At 36.5% G+C, this 26,313-nt stretch overlaps 4 protein-coding genes across 8 annotated transcripts in view; 1 reads left to right on the forward strand and 3 right to left on the reverse strand.

Moving 5' to 3' along the window:
* The window catches only part of amt (aminomethyltransferase), an 8,981-nt gene extending 3,169 nt beyond the window's left edge, over nt 1-5,812 (reverse strand). For all 4 annotated transcript variants that reach the window (XR_013817388.1, XR_013817389.1, XM_079828118.1 and 1 more), the window contains exons 1-8: nt 5,569-5,812; nt 4,255-4,422; nt 3,997-4,077; nt 1,818-1,949; nt 1,440-1,518; nt 1,143-1,288; nt 574-754; nt 348-503 (exon numbers count right to left, since the gene is read on the reverse strand). Coding sequence is in view for 2 of the 4 variants with exons in the window: in XM_079828118.1 (XP_079684244.1) it covers nt 348-503; nt 574-754; nt 1,143-1,288; nt 1,440-1,518; nt 1,818-1,949; nt 3,997-4,077; nt 4,255-4,422; nt 5,569-5,679 (1,054 nt within the window). In the remaining 2 variants the exon portion in view is untranslated. The remainder of the gene's footprint in view (nt 1-347; nt 504-573; nt 755-1,142; nt 1,289-1,439; nt 1,519-1,817; nt 1,950-3,996; nt 4,078-4,254; nt 4,423-5,568) is intronic.
* Nucleotides 5,813-8,049: 2,237 nt separating this feature from the next.
* LOC307133239 (uncharacterized protein) lies at nt 8,050-13,853 on the forward strand. Of its 2 annotated transcripts, none has more exons than XM_079828150.1 (4): nt 8,050-8,539; nt 9,569-9,706; nt 9,792-10,004; nt 12,246-13,850. In XM_079828150.1, exons 2-4 carry the CDS (start codon nt 9,583-9,585, stop codon nt 12,374-12,376), a joined length of 468 nt encoding a protein of 155 aa, XP_079684276.1. In that variant the 5' UTR covers nt 8,050-8,539; nt 9,569-9,582; the 3' UTR covers nt 12,377-13,850. The 2 variants fall into 2 exon arrangements, with proteins under 2 accessions (XP_079684276.1, XP_079684277.1); XM_079828151.1 differs by having other exon boundaries at nt 8,366-8,539; nt 9,792-9,872; nt 12,246-13,853.
* Nucleotides 13,854-14,618: 765 nt separating this feature from the next.
* On the reverse strand, nt 14,619-24,841 carry hyal3 (hyaluronidase 3). Its single transcript, XM_079828116.1, has 4 exons — nt 24,666-24,841; nt 16,658-17,595; nt 15,300-15,389; nt 14,619-15,085 (listed from the first exon to the last, which is right to left on the reverse strand). Exons 1-4 carry the CDS (start codon nt 24,718-24,720, stop codon nt 14,825-14,827), a joined length of 1,344 nt encoding a protein of 447 aa, XP_079684242.1. The 5' UTR covers nt 24,721-24,841; the 3' UTR covers nt 14,619-14,824.
* On the reverse strand, nt 21,973-25,606 carry naa80 (N-alpha-acetyltransferase 80, NatH catalytic subunit). Its single transcript, XM_079828126.1, has 2 exons — nt 25,541-25,606; nt 21,973-22,960 (listed from the first exon to the last, which is right to left on the reverse strand). Coding segments are annotated over exons 1-2 (747 nt in total). The 5' UTR covers nt 25,543-25,606; the 3' UTR covers nt 21,973-22,215.
* Between the last annotated feature and the right edge of the window lie 707 nt (nt 25,607-26,313).

Genomic DNA, 26,313 nt, shown 5'->3' on the forward strand with positions numbered 1-26,313 from the left:
TCTGGAGGCTTCCTCAGCGCTTACACAGTGATACAAACTCAGTAGTTTTCTCAACATGTCGACAACACAAACCAAACTCTTCCAAGCCCCAGCTACAACTACAATGCACATTTTTTACAAACCTACGTAAGTTCATGCAGATAGAAAGATTAAATTAATGACAACTTGTTTCAGGCAGTTCAGAATCAGTTCTTTCTTTTGGGAGACAATAACTCCATTTATCGTGCATTTTGATCTTTGAAACCTTGCAGGCCTTTTACATTTACATACGCATCTATTACACTTCATGAAAGGTAATATCTGAAAAGGCATAATAGTGGCACTTTAAACACAAATGCATTTGTTACCTATAACCCTGCCATCAGATGACAGGATGGGTGTGTGTTGTCTGACAGGTGGTCCAGTGGAGATCAGTCCCACTCTCTTTCTCTGAGTCTTTGCCTTTATTTGTGGAACAATAATGTCAGCACCGGGGAAATCTTGTGCCTGTCGACGACGCTTACCTTAAGACAAACAAATAGATTAACACCCAATATACTTTCATGAGATGTGAAAATAAAAGTCTTGACGCACCTAAAGTCCAGACAAGACTTGCTTCCACAGGTGTGGTGGTCTCATCAATGTCGTTGCCATAGAGACAAAGTCCTGCCTCCAGCCTGAGACTATCTCTGGCACCGAGACCGGCGAGTTTCACCTCACTATTGGCTAACAGCTTTTCAGTCAGCGAGACAACGTCTCCAGGTGGCACTGATATCTGAATAAATCATGTGTACAGACAAGAAATTAAACTTTAAATGCGTGCCACAAAAAATTTAAACAAACCAAACCCCCCAAAAAAGTGTTTAAAACTAGCTACTAATTTTAAGTTAATTTTAAGTTAGATAATATTTCGATCAGATCTAATAGTTCTTATATTGGGGGAAAAAATATTTGTGCCTCTAATTATTTATAACAACCATGGGAGATACACTGTTCAAAAGTTCAGAGTCTTTAAGATTCGTAATGTTGTGTCTCTTATGCTCACCAAGACTGCATTTATTTGATCAAAATACAGTGAAACAATTTAAAATAACTGTTTTCTATTTTAATATATGATCCTTCAGAATACAGTTGTCATACAATCAGATGGAGATCACACACACCTCAACTCCATCCTCCCCTGTATATCCACAGCGTGTGACCCTGCATCCCTGGATGCCAAACACTGGGGTCAAAACACTGGTCATAAAGGTCAGCTTCCTGAGGTCATACCCCACACCTTTCTGCAGAACCTGTGCCATTGATGGGCCTGCATACGCATGAAAAAAACATACAATCAATGGAATGCCTGAAAATGTACATAATACATTTAAATAACACGCATCAACATATTCTAAAAAGTAGAAAGCAGGAATGTGGGCAGTATTACAATGCAAGTATATCACAGAGCCACAACTTACCCTGCAGAGCGATGAGACTTTCTTCCATGAACTCCAAATCTACATCATAACCCGCTGATTTAAACTCCTCCAGTCTGGCCTACAAACAAACACAAACCTTTTCAGACATGCATGCATGGAAATAAACATAACTACTCATAAATAAAAATTAAACATTACATTAAACTACATTACTACATTGAAGAATCAGATTCCCGAAAACTGGAAATTGAAACTGTTAAGGAATTTGGATGCCCCCTTGTGGTGTTTAAGGTTAATATCATCTTTGCAATATCTACATTACATTTTCACAGTTATTATAAAAAATATTTAAATGCCATGATCAACCAATCAGAATCGAATGATGAGCAGATTTAATTTTCATTAACTGTTACTAGCCTGCATATGAGCAGAGTCTTTGTCTGAACAGCCAGCATTGGAGACAACATACAGGTACTCCTGATCTGTTTTGGTCACAATCAGATCATCCATGATTCCTCCTTTAGTGTTTGTGAAGAGGGAGAGAGTACCCTAGGAGAAAAAAATGGTTTAGTCATCCAAAATATTACATTTAAAGTCGGCATGAAAAGGAAATTGCAACAGTCTTTTCTTCTCTATTACGATGCATATCTAAGTGAAACGGATTCTCAAACAAGAAAAAAATTGTAGGCAGGACTTGATTTTGTCCATCGGGAATTGATTGGATGGTTGTAATTTGCTATTGATGCAATCTCATGTGAGTGACAGGTTTCCCTGCCTTTGTGCCTAAAAACATCATCAAGAGAAGAGCAGGGTTTCTGCGGGTTTTATGGAGGTACATTGAAGACTTTTTCAAGACCTTTTAAAGACCAAGTAAAGAAAATGTAAGGAATATATCGTAGGGAAAACAATACGTCAAATATGTTCTCTAAATGTTAATGTCTACAAGGGAGAAACACAATGGCACAAGGGCTTAGACCAGTGGTTCTCAAACTTTTTATACCAAGTACCACCTCAGAAAATATTTGGCTGTCCAAGTACCACCATAATGACCAACTTTAAAATACAGCGTAGTAGGCCTAACTATTCAGCTACAGCTCTGCACAGTTCAAAAACGAAGCAGTTTATTCCTAATAAGAATATTTATTGTTGTCAGCCACTTTAACATTGTAAAGACACTGTTTGTAAATTAGCACTGCACTGTGCTTACATACAGATAAATTAAATAATTAAATAATGATTCAATTAAAAAGTGTTGTGAAGTTAAATTAAAACTGTTCTGTACTTAAATGTAAAACAAAAACTTTACTCAAATAAAGATTAAATTCAAATGTGTGTTTTAATATTAATTTATTTAGTGATTCCTCTGCACACCACTAGAGCAGCCTAGGTACTCGTACCACACTTTGAGAACCACTGGCTAAAACTAAACCAGGATTTAGCCTTAGTTCAATTAGGGCATTTAAATAGCTTTTATAAAAATGCCTCAGAAAAAAAAACATAACTGATGTGCATCTTGAAACAAAACAATGGCACTGACATATTTTAAGATAAGTGCAAGTTACTTTCAGTTAAAACAGCGCAAACATGCATTTTAGTCTGGGACTAGCTTAATCCTTGTCAGTGAAACCGGGGGAATGAGTTTGAAAATACAACTTTCAACAGATATATCGATTACTTTTTAATTAATTTTACAAATAAATGAATACCAATGCTCTCAACCAATAACTTTTACTCTGTCTTCTGATCACACTGCAAAAAAAAGTGATGTTTTTCCTCAGTTTTGTTTTCCAGTGAAATTGACTAAAATTAAGTGAGTTTATACTTCAAAGAAGAACAAATATCTGACAATAATCTGACAAAAATCATCTTAATTCAAAGGGACATTTTCATAACTTATTGACAGATATTTGTTCTTGTTAAGCATAAACGCACTTCCTTTTGTTCTTCATTTTACATTTGCATCTAAAGTAAATGTATAAAAGAGGTTTAGATATTTGTATCGGAAAACAGGACAAAAATACCAATGATGAAGATATTAATTTTTTGCAATGCATTAAACATTTAATGCCCTATCTTTTTTGATAGGGCATTCAAAGCCTTTTTAAGACTTTCTGCTCTGTGGCCGGTTGCGGTTACATAAACCAATAATACTAGTCTTTCAAGTTAGACATCACATTTTTTTCTTTAAGACTGTTCATAGATTTTTTAATCAGTTACATAAAAATGTAGATTGACCTAATTTGATATCGAAAAGTAAGACAGACTGACTGCCCCTGACTAACTGCTAGTGAGTCATACTAGAACTTAACATAATGGCTATGTTTATGCAACCAACCCCAGATTTAAGACCTTAATTTGTGTAAGGGCGAAATTAAGACTTTTTAAGACCTATTTGAGATCCACAGAAACCCTGGAAGAGATGTAGTTGCAAGTGTTTTGATTAAAGATTATGAGGGCACATTCATTTGAAAAAACAATGATGTGCACAAATAATTAATTTATAATAAATACTGCAATAATATTCCATTAAAAAAAATTGTACATTTTGATTTCATGGTGACTAAGTTTGCGGTTATAAACACTGTGTGCATCATACCTGGTTGTCTTTTAGTTCAGCAATGTCTCCAACAATCAGAGACTCTATGAATGTCACTCTGTCTCTACCATAGACTTTAGTCTACGAGGAGAAAACACCAAATTAGACATTAGACATTCAGATACACTTCGCACTACTACCTCATGATACTGAATATCCAATATTGTCAGGAAAATGTAGTTTAAACTGATGAAATTTTTATATCACATAATTCTTTATTCGATTAATAAAATCTGCATTGGGTCAAAACACACTGACCTGCAGCATGTGACTGACATCGAAGATGGAGCAGTGCTGCCGTGTGTGCATGTGCGAGTTAATGTGGCTGTCTTTGTATTGCACAGGCATACTCCATCCCGCAAACTCCACCATCTTACCACCCTGAGCCCTGTGGAAATCATATAGCGGGGTCTTCTTGAGCGCCACCTAGATACAGAGAAAAATCAGTGCAAATTAATCCTGTGGGGTAAAGTTCATATTTATATAATAATAATTCTAAAGTATGGTATTTATAGTTTATATTAAAAAAGTCCATATTATCTTATACTGCATGTTGTCCAGCATGTTTGAGGGTTTAATCATTTAATTCCACAATAAATAAGATCCTGTGCATGATAGTAAATCATCTTTAAGGTATTGTGACCTTTGACCTCTGACACCTCACATTAGGCCACATTAGCTATTTACCGTTTACGAAACCAGTCCAAAGTCAACTAAGTAGTCTGAATGAGAGACTAGAATGCTATGTCGCTATCTGATCTACCGAGAGAGTGTGTTTGAGACTTTATCTTTATTACTTTAGGTTTCACACACTGTGTTTAGAAGTTAAAAAGAATTCAGTATCCTTTCACCTGTGACTACCAGTTTAATTATTTCAATGGTAATTACTGGAATTATTACACATGTAGTTTTCATAAGATCATATTATTTGAGATAGTAAATGGAATATGTGAAGTTAATTCATGTCACACCATGGGATCATCGAAAATGAACTAGCAAAGGCAAAAATAATAGTGGAAAAACATGAAAAAAATAGCAGAGCATGACCTAAAATATACAAGTTTTAACTTTAAACAGCTCATACATCTGTCATACAAAAAACCCTCAAACTACGCGACTCATGTCTGCGTTTGATGACGTTACAGGGTGTTCCGAATGGAATGGGGAAAATGCCAAGTGAAGTGAACTTCTAGGCTACAGAGAGTTTGAGAGAGCAGTGAACACTCCGTGGGGACTCATATTTGAATAGGAGTGCTTCAGTGAGTTTCAGTGATTCACAGAGTCAAAGCCGCGAGGACCCTGAACGGATGGACGCTCTCGTGCTCTTAATTAGCGCAGCAGCTCGAGCGGACAGCACAGCAGATGCCGTGTTCCTCGTGCATGAACGACACTCTGAGCCATAATAGTCCACTTAAAGCTCAATGGATTCAAAATCATTTCAAAATTAAGAATTACACTGAAATGTACCGTGCAAATTCCCCTTTATACAGTTTGCAGGAAATTATATTTAGTGTTTTTACGGTTTTGCAAAGACCAGGTTTATTTTTAAGTTGATCCCAGTACCGTGCATACCTCTGTGGAAGCTTGTCTGTCCTGCCGCCCCGTTACCCCTAAACCGACAGTCCGCGTGGTTTCCCTTGAAAGTCGGTTACAGAGTCCGTTTGCAAAAGCCCGAGCAAGCATGTTGTTTCTTTTAGTTTCACACCAATTCTTCAAAAGCCCAGCGCAGGCAACACGATCTCACGGTGAATTGTCAGCTCGTTTGAACTCGACTCTCACTCGTAATTCTGCTTTCACTGCAAAACAAGGAGCGTATAAATTCAGAGAATCCTGGGAAATGTAGTTGGAATCCCTGACGTACACGTGCTGTTGAGAAATTCCCACAGCCCATAAGAACGGCGCATTAGAAATATAATATTAACATATTAGAGGTGACAAAGAGGAAAAAAAAGGTTCTTGGCTCGTAATCATTGGGGAACCTTTTTAAGTGCTATATGGCACCAATTTTGGTTCTTCAATGGTGCTATACAGCACAACTACCATATACAGAACATGTTAAAGGGTTAGTTCACCCAAAAATGAAAATTCTGTCATTAATTACTCACCCTCATGTCGTTGGACACCCGTAAGACCTCCGTTCATATTCGGAACACAAATGAAGATATTTTTGTTGAAAGCTGATGGCTGAGAAAGGCTTCAGACAGGCCTCCATTGGCATTCAGTACATTGACACTTCCAAGATCCATGAAAGGCACTTAAAACGTCGTTACAAAGTCTATCTCACCACAGTGGCTCTACAATAATTTTACGATGCGACGACAATAGTTTTTGTGCGCAAAAAAACATCAAAATAACACCTTTAACCAACTTGTTCTCGACTTCCGTGTGTGCCTCCACGACGCATGCGCGAGAATATGACGTAGCGCCGGCGTTCGGGAATCCATGAAATACACACTTTAACCCCATTTTGAGAACTACGCCGAGACCTAATGCACGATCAATGTAGAATCCAACAGCTTAGACACGCGCATCTTCCTCTGCTCGTAAACAAATCGCTTCTGGGTCATATGTCCGAACGCCGGATCTGCGTCATATTCTTGTCACATCCATGCGTCGTGGAGGCATACACGGAAGTCGAGAACAAGTTGGTTAAAGGTGTTATTTAGATTTTTTTTTTGCGCACAAAAACTATTGTCGTCGCATCGTAAAATTATTGTAGAGCCACTGTGGTGAGATAGACTTTGTACGCATACGTTCAAGTCGTTCTGCAGAAGAACTAGGAGGTGCTGCACTGTTTACACTGCATCAACAGCGTAAGAGTCTGATACAGGCTAGAAGAAATTGTTGAATAAAGTCTTTATTTTGTTTGCTTTTTGAGCACAAAAGGTATTCTTGTCACTTCATAAAATTAAGGTTGAACCACTGGAGTCACATGGACGATTTTAATGATGTCATTCATACCTTTCATGGACCTTGAAAGTGGTCATTAAATTGCTGTCTATGGAGGGGTCCGAGAGCTCTCCGATTTCCTCAAAAATATCTTTGTGTTCCGAAGATGAACGAAGGTCTTACGGGTTTGGAACAACATGAGAGTGAGTAATTAAAGGGGCACTTCAGCGCTGGGAAGATGAATGTGTATTTAAACTGGGTCATTTATGTAGTAGAAATGTGAAATTATTTTTGAATTTGGTGCCTTCTAGACTGTGAAAAGACAGAAAATGTATTTTTATCTCATGTGGATGAAAGACAACAACTCCCAGAATGCACTTGCTTCGCTGCCCTACGAGGCCACTCCCTACACCACCCCCAACTTCGTTTTGATCTTCATAATAATACAATAATTTTGTTCAGTTAGAGAATAAACACTACAATTAAAAACTGAACGTGTATTTTCAATAAAGTGTGAGTGAGCCGAACGAAAGTCACAGGTCGAACGCAGCAGGAGTCAGATTTTTATTCAGCATGAGAGGGAAGTAAGATCTGAGCAGAGCTGAGGTAAGCGCGACAGTCATTCTCAGCGCATGTTCAGTCTGGCGCGTTTTGTGATCGCATATGGAAAGCTAAACTTTCATAGGAATTCATTGAAAAGTTGAAACACTCAATTTGCTCTGCACCGCTCCGGTTGAGTTGAGCGCATTTACATTCTGTGCGTGAGATCTCTCCCCTGTGGGCGGGTTGAAAACATGCGGAACAGCTCCCTCTACTGGCTGTAGTTTTTAGCCTCTGGGCAAAAAAATCCTCAGATGACGCAAAATGACGATATTTGCATCATTGGAGGATTTTTTCCAGAAATAATTATCTCGTCTCAAGGGGATATGAGGGGGGAAAGTACCATAATTCAAATATACTACGGGGTTTCTACTGATACAAAGCTTAATGCTAAATCACAGAAGTGATTGTGTTGACAGAATTTTCATTTTGGGGTGAACTATCCCTTTAATGGATGGAGTTATGTTAAGCGATAGGGTTAGGGTGTGATTGGACCGTCTAGCTCCACCCATTTACGTCCAGGGGGAGCTGGACGTCAAGCTCCACCCATTGGCTCTGCTGCTCATATCATACGAGTCATTTGTTCGGGAATCTGTGTCTGTGATACATGGTGTGAATAACAACCTGTTCTCGGTTCCCTAGCTAGCGTTCGAAACCAATTCGCTTAGTTTGTAAAACACATTTCTATGTTATAGTTTTTATACTACAGAAGAATCTAATGGATAGGCCTATAAGAAACGCATACTATGAAGCTGCATAAGTTTTAATGCCTGTATCACAAAATACACACAGTCTGCATGTTACTGAATGATTGTTTGGCCCCAAATCTATAAATAACATCTCTTCTCCTCCATGAGACTGTATCTATTTTGGGTCTGGGGATTTTGAGCTGTGTTAAGGGGTAGAGGTGCCAGGCGGACGAGACGGACAGATCGTTTCAGACCGCACGAGGACTATCCAAATCACAGCGGCTTTCTCTGCATTTTCTTTCGTGTTTGTCAACAACGCAACCACAAAGAGGCGTCTACTAGCGTTTAATGAAGACAGTCTGAGGGTAAGTCTACACACGCACAGGCAGAACAGTTTACCGTGTTAAAATTAATACTAAGAAATTAGTTCTTTCTACGTAGCTTGGCCAAATTAAGGACAACAAAAAGTTTACATGAAATCACCTGCTACTGATCTCAAACTATTTTGCCAATATTCATCTAAAACTAATACAATAAGTCCTGGTTTAGAGTAATGGGATGATATGTTTTGCTGTCTTTATCTGAGATATACAAGCCAATGGGTTGAAAAGAGTAGAATTTGAGTGGCATTTTGAACAGTATCAAACAAACAAATGTCCATGTTTATCCAATATCAAATATGGGAACATATCACTGCTGTTTCTAGGCTTTATGTTACATTACTGGATTTTAGCCATGCATCAAAGTTGGCTAAATGTTTGAAATAAATAGAGCTGTTCAAAAGAGACAGCACTAACATCACACTAGGCAAAGGCAGCATATTTAACATCAATAAAGCTGCACTTTAACTATACAATTATATGGCATTACTGTTTAATTTAGCGTTCATGCATCAAGGGATGGGAATATGTAGTCATTAACATATGATTTTTAAAAAAAGGAATATTCACCTAAACACTATACTTGCATCATTTATTCCCTCTCGTGTTGTCCCAAACCCATAGGACTTTCTTTCTTAAAGGGATAGTTAGTTATTAAGTCAACTGAGGGAGAGAAAATGATGACAACATTTAATGGAAACACAAAAGGAGAAAATCTGAAGATTGTTTTCCTTGGTCTGTCCCATGAAATAACTGTTTACAGCTTACTGAAGGACTTCAATTTCAGTCTGTCTCTCACATAAAGTTAATATGACAAAGCCATATAGACCATATGGTGCTTGTGTCTGTAGCCATTTCCCCATTCATTGTAATTGCCGGCAACATTTCATGGAAGAAAGGAAGTCATACAGGTTTGGAATGGCATGAGGGGGCGTAAATTATAATAGAATATACTTTTTTAAAATATTTTTAAATCATGAAATCAGGTTTGCATTCTTTCTCTCTGTTTCTCAGTAGTGGGAGTGATCATGAAGTCCACTCCTCCTCCAGCATTTGTTCGTGTCAGCGAGCGAGACCTGACAGAGATTGAGCTCCATTCGGTCGATTCCATCAATGACCTGCACCGCACACACTCTGAACAGCACAGCAAAGGTATTTCATTATGTAAGAGACTGTATGTATGACTCTAAAATCCTTATTGGTTTTTATACAACTCAAACCTACCTCTAACTGTTAGGTGTTCAGCCACCCCGTCCACCACCTCCTTCCACCAACGGGAACCTTCAGATGCAAGATCGGGCATTTGTTTATCAAACAGGTCAACCAGTGAGAATGCCCTGTGTGAGCCGACTGAAAGACATTTGTACTTCCACTAGACGACACTATTTCTTAGCATTTGCAGCCATCATTGCGTTCCTCCTTACTCTCATTCTTATCTTCATTTTTTTAGGTGAGAAATTTTGTTTGTTAAAGCTGAAATGAATGTGTTTAAAGGCTAAACTAATTTTTTTTTGGCTTAAATACAAGTTAAGCTCCATTGACAGCTTTTGTGGAATAATGTTGATTTATACAGAGCCCCTAAGGGGACACAATGATGGAAAAAATATGAGATGGGAGGGAAATTATAGTTCAATGCTTATTCGTTCTCTCGCAAAAGTATTGTTCCCCCGAGAAACTTTGCATTCTTACAGGTCCCCTAAAGGGACATGGTGATGGAAGAAAAAATGTGATGGTAGAAAAAATTGTCAATGTTTTTTTTCGTTCTCTCGCTAATATTTTGCATTCCCCCAAGGAACTTTGCATTCGCAAAATGTTTTGTAATTTTGAGCGAAAAGCTAATTTTTTTGCACAAACAAAAGTTTCTTGTGGGAAAGCAAAACTTTTGCGAGAGAACACAAAATCATTTAAATATATTTTTTTCTTTCCATTTCCATGTCCCTTTAGGGGCTCCGTAAATTTTCACAAAAGTATCGAGTTCCCCTTGAAAACTTTGTGTTCTTTAGCAAAACTATTGCATTCCCTCAAGAAACTTGACATTCGCTTGCAAAAGCACTGACATGTACACTCTAAAAATGAACGTGTTGGCTCAACAAAAAACAGTTTGCATAGTTTGATTTGAGTTATGACAACTTTGAGTGAATTTACGTTCAACCAACAAGCTACATTGAGTTAGAGGAACAATAATTTGTAGGCATAAACACAAATTTTTAAGTTGATTACTCAAAACAATTAAGTTGTAGCCCTGGAACCAATTAATCTTAGCCATTTCAGTTAAAATCAACAGCTATCATAGCACATGCTAACATAATTTTGTATAGTTGAGCAAGTGAGATATTACTTGTCACTGGCATTAGCGCAGTCATTGCTTATAGAGTCAATGTAGTGTTTACCTTCATGTATCTACTATCTATCTACTATCTATCTCTTTTAAATGTCAAACATAACAGCATTAAACACTAACAGGTCTTTCCCCTCACTAAAAACAAATAAATGAACACTTCATTTCAACATTTATTCTCCTTACCCAGTCCTATGCAAAGCATGCTGAGAACTATAAATCCACTGCCTAATTTCTGAAGTTATCAAGATATTTCATTAAGTTACTACAAACTAATGTTTTAAAAAAGCCAATTAACGCCAAAAATTTAGTTTAAATTACAGACGATGTTAAGTTGATGTAATGATCAACATAATTGTGTCAACAGAACTCCACAAAATAATGTTTGCAACTTAAAAGGTTTAATTAAAACATTAAATTTGAATTTTTAACCTGCAACCATGCTTTTATTTAAAGGAACACGCCGCCTTTTTGGGACTTTAGTTTAATATTCACCGTATGCCCCAGAGTTAGATGTGCGTGCCATAACTGTCTGACGCACCCACCGCTAGCCTAGCTTAGCACAAAGACTGAAGGTAAATGGCTCCAGCTAGCCTATTGCTCAATAAGAGACAAAATAACACCAACATTTTCCTATTTACATGTTGTGATGTGTATAGTTATACCTGAAAATAGGCTTACTTCCGTCAACATAAGCAACGTGACAACCTGCTTGCACAGAGAGCTGCTGGGGACTATTTTCAGGCGCTGCGTAATATCATTGTGCCGCTGCACCCATGGTACGGCACAAAGTTCCTTGATTACTACGCAGGAAAGAGAGTATAGTTCCTAGCCATATCTGTCTAGAAAATCGCAACTTTTCGGAGATAAGAATGGCTTGTATGGACTCATCTAACTCGGGGGGGATACGGTGAATAAGCTAAAGTCCCAGAAAGTCGGCATGTTCCTTTAAGTTAAATTACTTTTTAGAGTGTAGTTTTTCCTCCCACCTCATCACATAATTTCGATCATGAAAGTTTTTTTGAGCAAAAAAAGTTTTATGCGAAAACCCAAAAGCATTGAAATATAATCTTTCCTCCCATCTCATTGAAGTGGGGTGAAGCTTGTAAGTTTAAAGTGAGCTTAAAAGATTTGCAGAAGTTGCTCTGTAAAGTTTAACTTGTCTAACTTGTCTTTTTTGAAGTGGGAATACATTTCTACATCTTTTTGTGCCGTTTTTGTTGTTGTTAAATTGTCAAAATGACTTTCTGTGGTAATCATCATTATTCCACTTGTGGATTATGATTCATTTAGAAGGCCTGTTAAACTGTTATTTCACCAAATGACATCCGTTTTCTGTTACCAACCCTCTAGCCCTGCAGAGCAGTGTCCTCCACACACTTCTGGAGATGGTGAAACAGAAACAGGAAACGGCTGAAGACATCTCCCAACTCTTACAACAGCTGCACAAGCTGCACATTAACCTCACGGAGCAGCGACCATAAGAACATACCACTCGACAGAAACACTACTGCACTGTGACAACACGGACAGAAGAGCACTGATTATGATCCAGAACTTTACATCAAATGTGTGATTCTCTGTCCTAAACGCTTCTATTACTCTGGTGGAATCCATTAGTCAAACTGTTTGTGGAGTTTTTTCACCAGTATTGTTTTGTACACTTGTTGGCAACTTGCTACATTGGTTTCACTACAGCAAATGATAATACAAAACCACATAGGAAATTTGGAAAGAATATTAAATTTTATTTTAATTAAACAAACATATTAAATTGTGATATTAAACATGTTTGATCAAGGATGTTTTGAATGAGCAGTAACATTCACTACGGTGAGTAATTGCACAATGACTGTAAATATATATATATATTATATAGACCATGATGTTCTATTTAATAAGAAAAAAATTAAAGAGTAAACATGTATTATAAATGACACGGCTCTTACAGTTTTTGAAGCACTTTAAAGTTTCCAATTTACAATTAATTAGGTTCCTGGTCATTTTGTTGATGATTTATCTGTGCTTTTAAAATGACTTTCTTTTTTGATTATGTCACTCATGCCATGGGGTTATAGAGTGCAACAGGCTCCAGAAGTACAAATCCAATGTTTTCCCCATAAGGGAAATATAACTTATAAACCTTTAAAGAATATGGGAATGAGCTGAGGTTGCTAATCGGTGCTTTTGTTGAAGCCAAGCCGCCATTCATTATTTCTAATAATTTTTTAATAACAGCTGTCCATTTTTAACAGCACGATTTCTGGTGAAAAACTACATTGCCCATGAGTCTGCAATTAAATCTCCACCAATCAGAGAATCGAAACAAGCAAATCAGGGCAAAATAACTTTGTAGTGCCCACCCACTCCCATGAAGCGCTGCAAATGAGGTACAGTAATTGAGTCTCCCTAATGAAACTATTTAAATATTTGTTTTTTTTTCAATAATATCATTTGCAATGCTTCATGAGATTGTAGTTCTTTTCCTCATTATAAGAAAAAAAGTCTTTTTTTGCTTCAAATTAAAGTTTGTAATGTTGTGCTTCACCTCAGCTTGTTGGGTTAATGTCTTATAACTTTTTAGGTAAGATTAAAAAAAAATCCCCTATAGGTAAAATGAATGGGAAAAATACTTCCAGAACTGGATAATGTCAACCCATTCTCACTCCCTACGCATCAAAATCTGAAGCATGGTCAAGTGCCTTCCGCGTCACAATGAAGACCCTAAAGGTACCCCTAGGCGTCACTATATCGATTGATTTCAGTTGTTTGCCCAATGCTTCAGATCAAGACGCATTTAATTATTTGGATTTGTACAAGCAGACATGATTTTATGAATATTTATATGCTATTTTTATATTTTGGAGCAACTAACCCCACTCCTACCCACTTCTAAACAATATAAAACATGTAACAGAAAAAATAAAAGTACAGTCACAGGTTTTTATTGCAAAAACTGACCAAAAACAGTATAAAAGTATTAACTTGTGTTGCATTCCAAGTCTTCTGAAGTCATACGAGCAACGTTAGCAACGTTTCGGTCTCATGACCTTCATCAGGCATATACATCAATATATATATATGCCTGATGAAGGTCATGAGACCGAAACGTTGCTAATAAAAAGTTTTCATATTTTTTGCAAGTACTGATAGTGTGCGGGATTTCCCTTTATTCGTTGAGATTTGTGGATTTGGTTGTCCTTTGTCCTACGCACCTATCTATTGCCTACAGGTGTGCGATGGTAATTGTGCACTAATATCATATAATACACAAATGGGTAGGTTTAGGGATGGGATGTGGTTGGGTTACATGTTCATGTGTCTAAATAGCGTAAATAAAAAAATTAAAAAAATGTTTACAAAAAAATGATGCTGGCTGATAAAATTGAGAATCACACTCCAACATGTCATAATGGCAAAATCCTAACCCATTATATAATTTCATCATGACGATAACATTCCCATGCCCAACACATCTGTGTATGACGCCAAAGGTTTCTTATTGAAATCAATAAAGCACCCTGCGCGTCGAAATGTGACGCCTAGGGGTACCTTTAGCGTCTTCATTGTGACATGGAAGGCACTTGACCATGCTTCGGATTTTGACGCTTTGGGAGTGAGAATGGGTTGATAATGTTAATAAATAGCTATGTTGGCACTGTTTAGCAAAGATTGAAGTCTGACTCCATTCTGGTATGTAACACTCAGTTTTCACCATCCAAGCAATTCCTGATTGCCCCACACTTTTTTTTATTTTTTATTTTCTTTTTAACTCATAAATGTTACATCATAGAAATGAAATTTTCTGCAAACAGGGTTTCACATTGACTTTACCATATTGTCCTTCGTTGTTGTTGGATCTATTAAAATCACTATTACTGAGTTAGTGGTCTAAAATTATAGGGGAAATCGGAACAGGCTGCACACAGTACTTAGGACATTTTTTTCTCACATTGTTCTCCCCTCCATCCTTCATAACACACACACTTGAACTTTGACCTCATGTCACTGAGAGGAAAAGCTTCGTGGGTACCATGTAGAGGGATCATGTGACCTGAGTGAGGGTCCAGTCGAGAGCAGCGTCCCTGGGCGTTACACATTCTTTTGCTGCAGTTGCTCACACTGGCCTGAAGGGCGGTGACATACTCTCCTAATACTGAGCCTAGGTAATCTCGCAACAGGGCGCACTGCCGCTGGAGAAAGACAGAAAGGTATATCAAAACAGCTCCAGCAATGAGTAATGATGAGGCATGTGCTGAGTCTAATATAGAACATTATACATTTTCAGTTTGTGTACTGACAGCATTTAGATTTATACGACAGAAATTATATCATTAGGTTATCACATAAAAAGGTAAATCCAGACTACCGGTATAAACTTTCACACACAGGTATAGGCCTACTGACCTTGGACTTGGCGAAACCCAGATCGCCCCATAACACAACTCCAGCGGCACCTAAAGCAGCGCTCTCACCTAGTGTGTGCTCCAAATCCGTCTGAAAAGATACACACATACAGTTTTTTCAACCAATATATAGTTTTTAAAGTCACATCAGCCTGAAGAATTAAGACACTCTTAAGCTTGAAAAATACTCCAGGGAAGTATGTGGGTCAGCGCAAGTGTTGTTCATGTTAACCAAAACTATTTAAAAATTTAATTTTTGTTAAATAAAATAAAATATTAATTAAATGAAAAACTTAAACAAAATGAAAATGAGATGTTTGCTTGCATGGCAACTAACTAAAATAAGTTCAGAGAAATAAGTCCTAAAATGACAAACTGAAATAAAGAAATCAATTATAAATTGTTAATTGAATTAAAATTAAACAAAATATTATATAAGATGGAAGAACTAGTTTTAAATTAAAACTATTTAATTATTTTATTGATTTGTTATCACAACTTTGTATCATTTGTCAAATCAACTTGGATAATTATTGGGGATCTTGTTGTACAACTTTTGTTGTATTAACTCATTTTTAATTTCAATGAACTCAAAATTAAGACAATCAGGTAACTTACTTTTTTAAGTTAAACCAACAATATTTTTTTACAGTGAGAAATTTTTTCAGTAAACAAATACAAATAACTAAAATGTAAACTAAGATTAAAAGGACAAGTGAAAATATACAAATAAAGCTAAATGTTGAATATGAATATAACTATAATAGTAAATAAATAATACAATAACACTCTTCAGAAATAGGGATTCACCAATATTATATTCTGACCATTTCTGAATTATTTTCATATTGCCAACAACCTATAAATATAATATATAAGAATTATATAATATTTGTTTTAGCTATCACAACATTATAATGTACAGTATGAATAGTGGATATTCATTTTGAAATTTACTAAAGGGTATATTTAACAAAATAATGTTAATAAAATAATGTTTCTTAAATATTAACTTTAATTTAATCTATCGCCCCCTTGAGTGTGGAGGTTAGTTACAGCCACAGTAACAGAAAATACATGCTAATATTTGTAGAGTAATGCGATTCATTGGCCAAGAATCCACATACTTGAGCTTGGATCTGGGCTAAAGGAGAACCATTTGCTTGAAAATGAGGATGAGGTGAGTCGCCCCTTACTGTACTGGGCAAAAACTGGAAACTAAACCCCCTCCTCTTTCAGTGTCTATTCTGGGTGGAGGTGAAGAGCCCATTAATACATGATAAGACTGGAACTCAGAGCGCTGACCTTTACAATGTGAAACACCGTGTTGAAATGGTCAGGGTGTTCTTGTGTAGGTACCTGATTCAGGAACGTCAATGTGTGTGTGAACGCCACTCTGGCGTAGGGAAAAACAGGAAGTGATTCAGTGCCAGGTGAATGCTGGGATGCCACTCTGAGGGCCTCAAGTATGCGATGTCTCACCAATAGCTGAGCATGTGTGTGTCCTGCCAGCTTACGCCACAAATAAATGCTGGGATAGAGGGCGGTGGAGTGTTGCCATAGAAACGCCAGTCTATCATTCAAAATATCTGTGCCTTTGTGGCACTGCCCCGTGTAACCACTCTGTCCTTGGCCATGATTGTTATAGCAACCGGGAAACCCATAAAACCCCCATAATCCCTCTGGGTAGAGGCGAACACCAAGGCGTAGAGTCTTTTCCATAAACGCTCTTGCTGCTAATTCAAACTCCGCCTTCGCCACGGATTTCACTTCCTCCTCAGACATATCTGGATGTTCCCACCTAACCAGCTTTTTAGAAAATTTTCGATATACAATTCTGGTCCCGAAGTTCCACATCCACATGGGCTGCCACGCCTCCCAATCTAGCACAGCTAATCCGCTGAACGCCCGTCTCAACACGTCACTGATCTGCGCCTCAGCCAATGAGAGATGAGCCTTTAGGAATCCTTGTTGAGGCAGGCCACCATTGACTTTTGACCCCTGACGGTTGATGTAGGGGTAGAGGCCCAGACGGCGCTGATAAAATATGCTCATATTCTGACCCTGAAATCTCTGCTGTGAGTTATGTATAATGTTGTATTGGTGCAGCGGCAGGGAGACTCCGTATCGACGCTGACACCGAGCTGTAGGCATATTCCAGATCACTGAAAAGCCACGCCTCCCGATGACAGACTCCTCCCCCTGAACCATATTCTGAACAGGGTTGCTGGAAGACAAAATGGCTGACAGGACTAAGGTGAGGATGGGATGTGGAATAGCAGATCTCAAATGCATGCCTATGAAATACACACAATTAGTGTCATTCATATTAATGCACATACCTTGCAGCAAATAATTTAGAAATGAGTCTGGAACTATTGAAATGATGATATACTCTTATGATTCGGTCTATATTGGGGACATCCAGTGTTTTGAGGACCTACACTATCTAAAACGTCTAATGCTTTTATAAAAATAAAAAAAATTAAAATGTGTTTATAAAAATCATTAAAAAAAATTAGAAGACCAGTTACAGGTCACAATATATACACTTTACTTACACATTTATATACACTACCATTCAAAAGTGTAGGGTTATTTTTTTAATTAATACTTTTATTGTTTAAGGGTGTGTTAAATTGATCAAAAGTAGCAGTAAAGACATGTACAATGTTACAAAAGTTTTTCGTTATATAAAATGAATCCTGAAAAAAATTGATCATGGTTTCCACAAAAATATTGAGCACCACAACTGTTCAACATTGTTCAACACTGATAATAAATGTTTAAAATCATCCTATTAGAATGATTTCTGAAGGATCATGTGACACAAAAGACTAGAGTAATAAACCTGAAAATTCAGCTTTACCATCACAGGAATAAATTACACTTTATATATTTAATATATTCAAAACGGAAAAGTTATTTTAAATGGACCCTTTTCACAGACTGTGATGACGCTATCAATATCGTAAATCCTGCAAAGTTTTTTTTTTTTTTAAATGTATGTACATTTATAACACTAATACTTTGTATTGTATTACTTTTGCATCAAATTACAAAAAACAAGTTAAAGGGTTAGTTCACCCAAAAATGCAAATAATGTAATTTATTACTCACCCTCATGCCGTGCCACACCCGTAAGACCTCCGTTCATCTTCAGAACACAAATGAAGATATTTTTGTTGAAATCTGAAGGCTCAGTGAGGCCTGCATATAGGGAGCAAAGCAATTTACACTTTCAAGATCCATTAATGTACTAAAAACATATTTAAATCGGTCCATGTGAGTACATTGGTTCAATATTAATATTATAAAGCGACGATAATATTTTTGGTGCGGCAAAACCCCCCCAAAATAACAACTTATATAGTGATAACCGATTTCAAAACAATTCGGATCGCGTGTCAAACCGCCAAACTGCTGAAATCACATGACTTTTGCGCTCCGAACCACTGAATCGACTCACTGATTCGATACGCTCCGAAGCTTCATGCAGCAGTGTTTTGAAATTGGTTATCACTATATAAGCCGTTTTTTTTTTTTTGGTGCACCAAAAATATAAGCGTTGCTTTATAGTATTAACATTGAACCACTGTACTCACATGGACTGATTTTAATATGTTTTTAGTACATTAATGGATCTTGAGAGTGTAAATTGCTTTGCTCCCTATGGAGGCCTCACTGAGCCTTCAGATTTCATCAAAAATATCTTCATTTGTGTTCCGAAGATGAACGGAGGTCTTATTAAAGCTTTTTTTGCATTTGTCAAATTATATTATTCGTCCTAATATTAAATAATTATTAATTAATAAAACATATTAATTTTGTTTTCAGGGATTAAAAGACTTTCATCTTTTCACGTCTTTCACGTTTTATCATTAAAACTTTTTTGCATTTGTCAAAAGATATTATTTGTCTTAATATTAAATAATTATTCATTAATAAAATGTATACATTTAGTTTTCAGAGATGAAAACACTTTCATCTTTTCAAGTATTTCTGCAGAAATGCCATGATATGGGCTTAAGAGTCACAAGTTTGTGTTTTAAGTTTTTTGCATGTTTTAATTTTTTATTATGTGCCGTTTAAATTCGTTTTAAACCTATTATTTTAGAAATATTTTATATATGTCCTATTTGTTTTCTTTCAGAGAAACACGTTTCACTTTAAGGCCTTGTATTAAATGGTTATTTTTATTTGACATTTGAAAAAATTGAAATGTTATATTCTCTGTCTATTATTTTCAATCGAAATAATACGATTGAATATAGAGTCAAATGGGAAACACTTTATAACATGTTACAAATATTAGGCCTAATATATTTTTAAAATAAAAATAAAAAGTTTTAGTATTGTTAAAGTAACAATAAACTACAGTGTTTGTGTCCATTAACATTAAATCTTATAGGCTATTTTCTGTCAGTATTATTTGGAACAACATGAATGTGAACAAAATAATACTAATATATCTATAGTCAAATGAGAAACACTTTACAACATGTTATACATTTATTAATATTTTTTTTAATAAAAACTGTGTATAGTTTTAGCCTGTTTCCATGAAGTATAAACTACTGTCTTTGTATAAATTGATTTAAGCATGATCTATGTTTTAAAATGTTGATCATTGTGCATCATGACCAGGCACGTGCAGAGGGGGGGGCTTTGGGTGCTCGAGCCCCTGCCCTTTTTCAAAATGAATCAAAAGTGCCCCTCTCAGACAAAATCAATGATAATATCGTGGTCAATAAAACGAAATAAATGTGATTATTATAACATGACAATGTATACAATATCGAACGGCTCAAAAGTCAGACAATTTCTGTTAAGTCGTTGCCATAACGCGTTGCTATGGGTTGCGTGCGTTTTGATTGACTGATGATTTTCCACTGTTCGGAAACGTCTCTCGAGCCATATATGGTCCTTTCAGAGAGTGTGTGGCCTTACGGGAAAAAATAAACCAATATTTTTTTTCCATCCATAATCAGAGCTAATGTGTTGATTTAATTACAAATCTATATATGATATATTTTAAAGTATTACACAATTCACCAATGCCCATTTGTCATGTATATACACCAACCAATCGTGATCTGGCAAAGCAAGTTCAAATTCCATTGGGGATGTGAAGTGGAGCGGTAATTTTCTGTTCTTATTCATAAATCGGTTGAAAATTACATGGACAGACGAACTAACGTTTGTGGAACGATTTCCTGCTGTTTGTCTCATTTTATAAATTGCATCACTGACAAAATGGATTTTAACTGACAACAAACAAATCTGCACAAAACCATTCAGCAGCAAAAGTCGCATTAATGGTAAGTAGTGTTAAATTCATTTTATATAAATTCATTTATATATATTGATGCACCGTTTACTATTTCATGAAACTATCAAAGTTAACAAAACCCAAGTGCCACCGGCACCTACAGGCCTATTATGTGAAGTGTAGGCTGGCGAAATGGTTACGTGAAAGGACTTTATTATATTACCATTTTTTTATATTATGCAGCATTATGAAAGAAGTCTCTTATGTTCATCAATCCTGCATTTATTTGATAAAAAAACAGCAATATTGTGAAATATTATTAAAATAATGGTTTTCTATTTTAAAATAATTTAAAATATAATTTATTCCTGTGATCACAGCTGGATTTTCAACATCATTACTCCACTCTTCAGTGTCACATGATCATTCAGAAATCATTCTAATATGAGGATTTAATGATATATATATATACATAAATATATATATATATATATATATATATATATATATATATATATATATATATATATATATATGTATATATATATGTATATATATATATATATATATATATATATATATATATATATATATATATATATATATATATATATATATATATATATGTATATATATATGTATATATATATATATATACATAAATTGCCCCTTTTTTTACATTTGAGCCCCTGCCCCTGAAGAACTCTCTGCACGGCCCTGATCATGACATGTTTATTATATGAACAGAAAAGTTACTTTATTTAAAAGTATTGTTGTTAAATATCGTAGACATCGATCCGATCAAAATCCATGTGAAAACAGCTTATATTTATCAAAAGAAAATTACATTTATGGATAGCGCAACTATGACTGTTTAAGCCCCGCCCCTCACTTCCGGTTCTGTGGATGGTGTTCTGAAACTGGTGTGCTGCGGGGCTGCAGCTGGATACTATTGTTTGAGGCTGCTATGAGGGTGTTATTAATACAGCGTCTATATTAGGGAGTGACAAATATTTCTCTCTTTTGACTGCCGTTATCAATCTCACTCTATTTTTTGTGTTCCCCAAATATATTTAATGTATACTCCCATTCACCGCTATAAAAGTTAACCCAACTATGACGACTTCCACTCTGAGAAACCTGTAAATGTGAAAAGGGTCTATTGTAATAATATTTCACAATATTACTGTTTTACTGTATTTTGGAGTGAGCAGTGAGCATAAGAGATATCATTCAAAAACATTGAAATATCTTCCTGACCCCAAATGTTTGAACAGTAGTGTGAATTTGAACATAAAATCCCAATGTTGATAAAAAAGAAATGCCCATGGAAACATTTTGCATCAACCACCCGACCTCAAATGTGATCCTATTAAATGACAACCACAAAACTTAAAAAGTTATAGAATGCTTTTATTTTTGATAAAAACCTTTTGAAAGTAACAGAACATCTTAGAAAATAGATTTATTTTAGAGGGTTGTGATAAGATAAATAACAGTTAAAACAAAGTAAACTCTGATTAAGGCACATCAAGTTTGTCACAGTATTTCCAGTCAATACAGTTCAGTGATCCTCCTTGAACCTGTAAACACTACGTTTGTGTATCCCTGAATAATTACAGACTGAAGGAGTGTAGCATGACTTTCAGATGTCCTTGTGCATCCAGAAGATGGGCAACCCTCTGTTGTCTGTGTATGGCGTTTGCTCCAAAGTCTGACTTACTGGAACCCAGGATGACGGAGGACAAGAGGGAGGAGGTGGAGGAGCAGAAATAGGGGGAGGAGGAGGACAGGAGGGTAGAGGAGGGGGAGGTGGTGGAGGAGGTGGCGGTAAAATGGAGGGTTCAGGATTGTTAACTAACTCAACATCACTCTTCCTCTCTTCTTCCTCGTTCTCAGTGCTTCTGCAGAACATGTGCAGCACCTCCATAGGCATGAAGGAGGCCAGTGTCCCGACACTTTGGACAGGTTTGGACAGCACAAACCCCAGATGGGCGTAGAAGTGTTGCTTATCGTGGGTGGTTAGGCACAATCGTGTGCAGCCCCGTCCTTTGGCATACTGTTCAACGGCCTCCATCAGGACACGGCCGTATCCCTTCCCTCGCAGCGTGCTGCACACCACCACCGACTCCACAAACAAACTACGGCTCCCCAGAACGCGGGACAAGCGGGCGTGGCCTATTAGCTTCTCGTCTTGACTTCGCCTCTCTCCCTTCAGCAGCAGGAGACACACAGGATAGCTGTGGCTCGACTGGCGGAGCGAGTGAATTCTCGCCCCCATGCTGCGTTGCCATTGGGCATTGAGTAATTCAGCGCACGCCTCTACTAAGTCCCAGCGCTCATGAAGAGGTTCGTTTCGAACTACTGCGCAGTTCACGTCGCCATCGCACCTGCACACACGCCAAGGACACGGGGTCAACACTAGGGTCAGAGAGTGTCGCTTTTGAACAGCTCAGTTATTTTTCAGTTTAACGTAATAAATAGTTTGTTTACTAACCCTCATGTTGTTCTAAAACCTGTATGACTTTTTTCTTCTGTGGAAAAACTATATTTAAATTGTTTTTTAGTTTCTTTGTTTCTGTCTCTTGTTTCTTTGGACCCAATTGACTTTCATTGTACAGACAAAAACAGTTTTCAGTTCAAAATATCTTCTTTTGTGTTCCGCAGAAGAAACTTCATGCAGGTTTGGAACAATGTGAGTGATTAAATGACAATTTTCCTTTTAAAGGGACTTTACATCCAAACATTAAGAGGCGTGCAGTCGAGTATGCATTTGACTTCTTTAAAATCCCTTATTTTCTACAGTCATTTCTTTCACTCGCTGCAAGAGTTGTCAGCTGTTTTCAACGCTCAACAGTTTATCACCATCACTTCCATATGTCATTTTAACATGCAGGCAAAAGCTAGATTGATAAAAACAAGTAATTCACAGCACTGAAGCAACAAACACAAGCAAAAACAATAGCAACAATCTATTTCATGAGTAGTTTTTTCTCATAGCACATATTTATAAAAAAAAAAAGTATCTGTTAAAGTTAAAATAGCAGAGGAAGCTGTGGTCTTGACGTGTGGCTTTGGGGTGTGTCTGAATGTGCGATTCCTCGTTACACTCCATGGACTTCATGCTAATGTGAACTGTAGTTTAGAAAAGAATACAACTGAAGATATATATATATATATATATAAAAAAATATCTTTCAACATTTGTGTTCAAGTTCAGTTTAGACACATTTTCAGTACGTCTCTGAGCTTTGCGAATTTTCAGGTCAGAGTTCACCAAATTCACTAACTAACTTTGGTACAAACTTCTTCGCATTTCTGTTTGAATGGAAGTTAATAGATCACCCCAAAATGAGAGTGAGTAAATAAGACTGAGACATTTTTCAAAATATCTTCTTTCCACAGGAGAAAGAAAGTCACCCAAGTTTGGAACAACATGAGGGTGAGTAAATGATGACAGAATTTTTATTTTTGGGTGAACTATCCATTTAAATCTAGTAGCCATCTGATATGACATTTTCAATGCACCAAAAGAGCAGGGTGGGCAATGGTCGATATAATTCTGATAATTCTATATAGCAGTTCATGACCGCAAATGATAAGCACAAAAACAAAACAAAAAACTGCTGAAATTAAAAAAAAGTTCCTTGTAGTTCACAAATGGAAGCATGGTTTGTTGACCAAGGTTGTCAGCTGATAATCCCCAAAATATCGGCCAATATGATGTATCACTAGTTAAGACACTTAAATTATGAACAGAACCACAAGTATAAAAATAACCTGCATTTCTCCTCTTCTCTAGCTTGCTTTCTAATCTAGTTTTCTAATAAGAATGGCATTGCATATTACGAATATGGCTGGCTCTTTGACTACTTGCTTTGTTCCTCTTTTGTAAGTCGCTTTGGATAAAACAACTGTTAAATGCATAAATGTAAACGTAAATGAATGATAGTAAGAGTTTCTTTGCTAAAGTCAAAGACAGAACCATCAATGGACTAAAGGTTGCAAACTCATTCAGCATGACAACATTAACCATAATCCATTCTGACTTAAAAATGTAACAGAATAATTTGTGAATAAAACAGCCAGCCTCACCTGCGGTGCTCAGAGAGACAGAACTGCCAGTTAATGTTTCAAAACGGTCTCTCATGCAACAGAGGGTTAAAATAAGGAAACGAGAAGCTTAAAAGATCGATTTCTCTGTAAGCTCCCATTAACACTGGCCTGGAGTCAGTTTAGCTAGTTCCCTTGTATTAATTACTGTGGTTTTAGTGTAGAGAGGCTGGTTCTAGATCAGTAATGAAAGGAAACAGCTTTTTTGACTTTACCAAGCCAAGTGTGAAATGCTGATGTGAAGTGTGTGGGTTGTGCTATAAATGTTTGCAGGCCCTAATATGGAGAGAGATGCAGTAAAGCTATTTAAAGTCATTTAACATGTTTGTCCATGGGATTTCATGGTAATTTTTGTAAATAAAAATTAATTTAGCTCTGGTTTTAAGATGTGCCTTTGTTTGAACCAGCTGGATAGAAACACTATTCCTCTGTCTCAAGTAGGAGTGAATTCAGGATAATTGGAAAACATTTTCCCAGACATCTCAATCCCCAAAAAAGTGTCCTAAATGTACCTGAATCCACCCTAAATCTCCAACGTGTGAGTCATTCATTCGTCAAAGGCCATACGACTCTCTAACAGGAATTGGGAGGAGTTTGATTCAACATTTCTTTTTTAAATATGGCAAGAGCTTATGTGCTATCGTATTATTTATACAATGAATTGCTAAAAGCTCCTTCTTTAAAGCAACATTAACAGCATGCCGCAACAGTCAAAGAGCAAACACGACAGCAAGACAGAGAAGTGAACAGATAAACAAACACAGCAAAGGGTTGCGATTCCCGTTCGACTGTTTGTGATAGGCACATGCAATTTATTTTGGATTTAGTTTATATGAGTTCTTATCTATGATACCTACATGCTGAAAACTTTATCGCTGTCACATCAGCTGTCTTTAGAATCTCCCTCTTCTTCTGGTGGAGCAGATGAAACAGCACTAGTCGATTTACTGCCACCTATCGGACATGTCCGTTCTTACACTAAGAGTCCATAAACTTGTATATTCTGGAAGATTATACCATGTATTTGTGTTTTATTTACTCACTGGGTGCGAGTGCGAGTGCGAGGACGAGGACATTATATTTTATTTTAGTGAATTTCTCCGACACCATACATGTCATAGTTTTATGGATGTCCCGTAAAGAGCACATTCAGGGCTTTTCAGAGATACCATTTTGTTTTGAGGTTTCAACAACTTCTCCTTGGTCTTTAAAAATGACTGAATGATCAAATTTAGCACTCTTAATCTGACTAATTTTCAAATAGTTTGTTATAAATCAACATCTCAGGAAAATGTTATAGGGTTTCTAATCAAAATATGACTTTCTGTAACAAAGCATTGATTTCATACATGTCCACTGTAGAGGAAACCGGGACTTAAAGCATGTTTATCAGGCATTTTAGGGGACACAACAAGTGAATAGGGAAAGAAATTACATATCAATGTTCCTATAAAATATTAGATATTATTATGAAAATGTAATCTATTACAATACAGCAATCTATTACTCCCTTTATCACACTTCTTTTTTCATTACATGCTGCTCCAAGAACACTTTAATATGCAAATTAGATAGTGTATAGATACATTGAATTGAATGGGAAAACCCATGTACTGCCATTTTACCCACA

The sequence above is a fragment of the Gobio gobio genome (genome assembly GCF_949357685.1).
Source record: "Gobio gobio genome assembly, chromosome: 10".
In the NCBI taxonomy this organism is placed as follows: Eukaryota; Metazoa; Chordata; class Actinopteri; order Cypriniformes; family Gobionidae; genus Gobio; species Gobio gobio.